Source organism: Silene latifolia, chromosome 2 (genome assembly GCF_048544455.1).
Source record: "Silene latifolia isolate original U9 population chromosome 2, ASM4854445v1, whole genome shotgun sequence".
Lineage (NCBI taxonomy): Eukaryota > Viridiplantae > Streptophyta > Magnoliopsida > Caryophyllales > Caryophyllaceae > Silene > Silene latifolia.
In genome coordinates this window covers 150,145,638-150,149,339 of record NC_133527.1, presented here as the reverse complement: position 1 = coordinate 150,149,339, position 3,702 = coordinate 150,145,638, and the positions used below count along the sequence as shown (strand labels likewise).

Here is a 3,702-nt window from a genome sequence, read left to right as displayed (position 1 = left end):
ACTTAAGAAACCTTACGAGTGATGACTTGTGACGATGTGAGTCTTTGTGTGCTTGTTACTCGATCTAGCTGAGGCTACTCGATCGAGTAACTTGGGACCTCGATCGAGTGAGTTAGTTACTCGATCGAGTAACGGGTTTGCAGCGGGGAATTATAAATCGTGAATCGTGAAACCCCAAATAATTTCTCTAACTTCTTCCTAAACCTAAATGTCGTTACCTCTCTTCTCCTTCGGCATGGTTCAACTTCTTGAGGTCCTTGTGAGTGTCTACACCTTAGAAAGGGGATGCTTGAGTCGTTAAGCAGTCTTGACGCCAGATTGCTGTGTAATAGGTATGTCGTCGTCATTATCATCGTCGTCCTTGTTTTCAGTTATGTTTATAGAGTTAGTAATAGATAGTTGTGATGGTTGTATAGGTGGTTTTCATGGTTGATTGGTATCTTGTGATCGGACGCGGAATCACTGCGGTTGGCTAAAGGTAGGTTCGCCTACTCAGTACTATTGATTGTCTAGAGAGTCTGTTGGTGTTGTTTGATTGGTTTAGTGTTAGTGTTGTTGATTAGTTGAGGTAGTCGATTAGGCATGTATTGGATTGATAGTTGGTGTTTGTTGTTTGTACAGCTGGTTGTGGTTGTTTGTCTGTGGTTCTCGAGGTGCGTCCTCGGCTGAGTGGAGTCACTTGCGGGAGTGGCTTCACGCCCTTGATTCGCCTTATATGGAACACGCCTGTAGGCACGTAAAAATTATACAAGTGCCACGTCGGAAGTTAAAAGTCAAAATGTTGACCCGTCAAATGAAATATAAACTAATATGATTAATTTGGACAAAATTTAATTAAGTGTGGTGGTTAACTGAGAAAACTGATCACTTATGGACTCGTTGGGTCAACCACATGTACATCAAAGGACAAAATTGGATGGATTATTCTCCCAATGTAAGTTCCAGCTGGACTTGGAGGAAAATCTGCCAAGTCAAGGATTTGCTCAAACCTGGTTTCTGTCATGGCAAATGGAGTACCAATGATGGGGTCTATAGTGTGTCTGCAGGGTATAACTGGCTTCAGGGTAGTCTGTCTCCAGTACCATGGTACCCTATAATTTGGAACAGATTTAATCTTCCCAAACACTCCATTATAGGGTGGCTGGCTATCCAATGTCGACTCTTGACAAAGGATAGGATGTTCAGATTTGGCATAATTGCTGATGGGCACTGTGATATGTGCTTGGATCATTTGGAGGACCATACTCATTTACTGTATGGATGTAGGTTTAGCTCCTGCTGCTGGAAGCTGCTTGCTGCCTGGTTAAATGTTTCCTTCTCTGCAACTGGAATCCTGGACTGGTGTATAAGGTGGAGATGTAGGTCTCTGATGAAAAAACAAATTGTTATTGCTGCTATTATGGCCATGATCTATCAGATTTGGAATGCCTGCAACATTTGCAGAGTGGACAATAAGTTGGTTCATCCTACTTATGCGGTTCGAGCTGTTACTGATTTGGTTCAGAGTAGAGGACAAGCATGGAAGTGGACGTCTAAATTCCAAGGAATGCATTGGGTACCCTTGATGTAATCTAGTGTTATGTTCTTTTCGTTGGTGTAAAAGTGAGTGTAATTGGTGATTTTGTACTTAAATTCCTAATTATTAATATAATTTTTCACATTTCACCAAAAAAAAAATTTAATTAAGTTAGTCCAATTCGATTATTTTAGTTGGCCCGACTCTCTAAAGTGATAAAATCCAACAAAAGGGTAAAACTCACTAAATGGGTCAAATACATTCAAATAGGCCGAAATGACTACCAAGTCTATTACAGAAATGTTAAGACTACCAAGTCCACCTAGGGTGTAAACCAAACCCGTTATGTTTTTCTATAAATACAAGCATTAGCTCTCATTTTGAGGCTAATCAGAAAATTAAAAAGAAAATCACACTACAAAACAAAACCTCTCTACAAAGAAACCCTCTCTACAAAAATCCTCTTCCAAGAGAAAAGCTAGAGAACAAAGAAAACTACTCTTCGATCCGACATCAAGCGTTCATCGCCGTCAACTGAAGAGAAGCAAATCAAATTCATCCAAAGAGAATCAAGTCTTCAAATCAAGACCCTCCTATTCATCCAACTGCGGAAATCGAATCAGTAAATAACTAGAAGATTGTACCTGGAATCTTTAAATTAATAAAATTATTATTTTGTTTCATTCTTTTGTGTTTTCTCTACTTGTTTGCATATTTACACAAATTTGTTGCTACAAATTTGGCACGGTCGGTAGGACATCTCTACTACTCATCTCTTTTTCCGCATAATCAAGATCCACAACAATTGTTTCAATGGCCTCCGGAAAGATCGCCGCCATGTCGAAGGGGATGACATCCAGATCTAACGGTGAAAGCTCAACCCGTCTCGGTGACTCTCTTGACAGATCGCCCATTGGTGTTTCTACAAGGAGCAGGACCAGATCCATCCTCATCCGTTCCGCTGCAGCGAGACTCCGTTCTGCATCCGTGCCTACGAAGCCTCGCACATCCAATGTCACCTCCAATGCGCTCAAGGAGTCATATGGTGCCGGCGACTCTAGGCCATATGGACATCCCGTGCTCGATTCTTTTTCTCATGTCCAAGTTGATGCGCCTAAATTTGTCTCATCATCGTTTTGAGAGAAGGTCTGTGACGCTTTTGAAAGAACGACTATTCACAACGGCCCGTTGTTTGAACTGTTCACCGAGAATGGTGGCCACAGTAGCACCAGTTCGTCTCCATCGTCACCGCGAAGGAGTAATCAGAAGATGTCGAGCCAACGGTCGTACTCCATGGTTGCACCCGTCATGGTTGTTGAGGGCGACAATATGGAGGAACAACTCAACAAAATCAAAGCTATTCTCGACGAACTCAGAAAAGAAAACGAAGAGAAAACCAAGCAGATCGCCGCCTTGACGAAAACATTGGAGAAGTTGCCCACCCCCTCGTTTCAAAGCGGTGATAGCGAAGATGTCTATGACGAAGATGATGATCGTGACAAGGCTAAGTCATTTACGGCCAAAGACGTCCAAAAGTTTATGGCGGAGGCTTTCAAATGTCAGTTGGATGGAAACTTTCACTCCGTCGAAAAACACCGTTACGTCAAGCCATATAGTAAAAGGATTGATTATTTGAGGATGCCTATTGGCTACCAACCACCGTAGTTCCAGCAGTTTGATGGAAAGGGAAATCCGAAGCAACACATCGCCCATTTTGTTGAAACTTGTAAAACTGCCGGCACTAATGGTGATCTCCTTGTCAAATAATTCGTTCGATCTCTGAAGGGGATTGCTTTTGATTGGTATACGGATTTAAGTGCCGAGTCAATCGACAGTTAGGACCAGATGGAAAAACAGTTCCTTAATCGCTTCTACAGTACCATACGTATCGTAAGCATGACAGAACTCACTAACACGAAGCAATGGAAGGACGAGCCCATTATCGACTACATCAGTAGGTGGCGCGCGTTAAGCCTCGAGTGCAAAGACCGTCTGTTAGAGACTTCTGCTATTGAAATGTGTATCCAAGGAATGAATCTGGAGCTAGTCTACATTGTGACGCCCCTCGTTGAGGTAACTAAAAGAACTAGCAAAACGTGGCGGAAACACGTGATTTTAAAAACTTTTAAGGCTTCTATTGAAGTCCAACGCGGGGTATCACCAACACGATCAATAAGTTTAGACAA

At 42.3% G+C, this 3,702-nt stretch overlaps 1 protein-coding gene across 1 annotated transcript; it reads left to right on the top strand.

Moving 5' to 3' along the window:
- The first annotated feature begins 892 nt into the window (after positions 1-892).
- LOC141641456 (uncharacterized) lies at positions 893-1,570 on the top strand. The gene has a single exon (XM_074450115.1). It carries the CDS (start codon positions 893-895, stop codon positions 1,568-1,570), a length of 678 nt encoding a protein of 225 aa, XP_074306216.1.
- Positions 1,571-3,702: the final 2,132 nt, after the last annotated feature.

Excerpts from the sequence above, each read along its gene's own strand:
- LOC141641456 (XM_074450115.1), top strand. The coding sequence starts at position 893 with ATGTACATCAAAGGACAAAATTGGATGGATTATTCTCCCAATGTAAGT.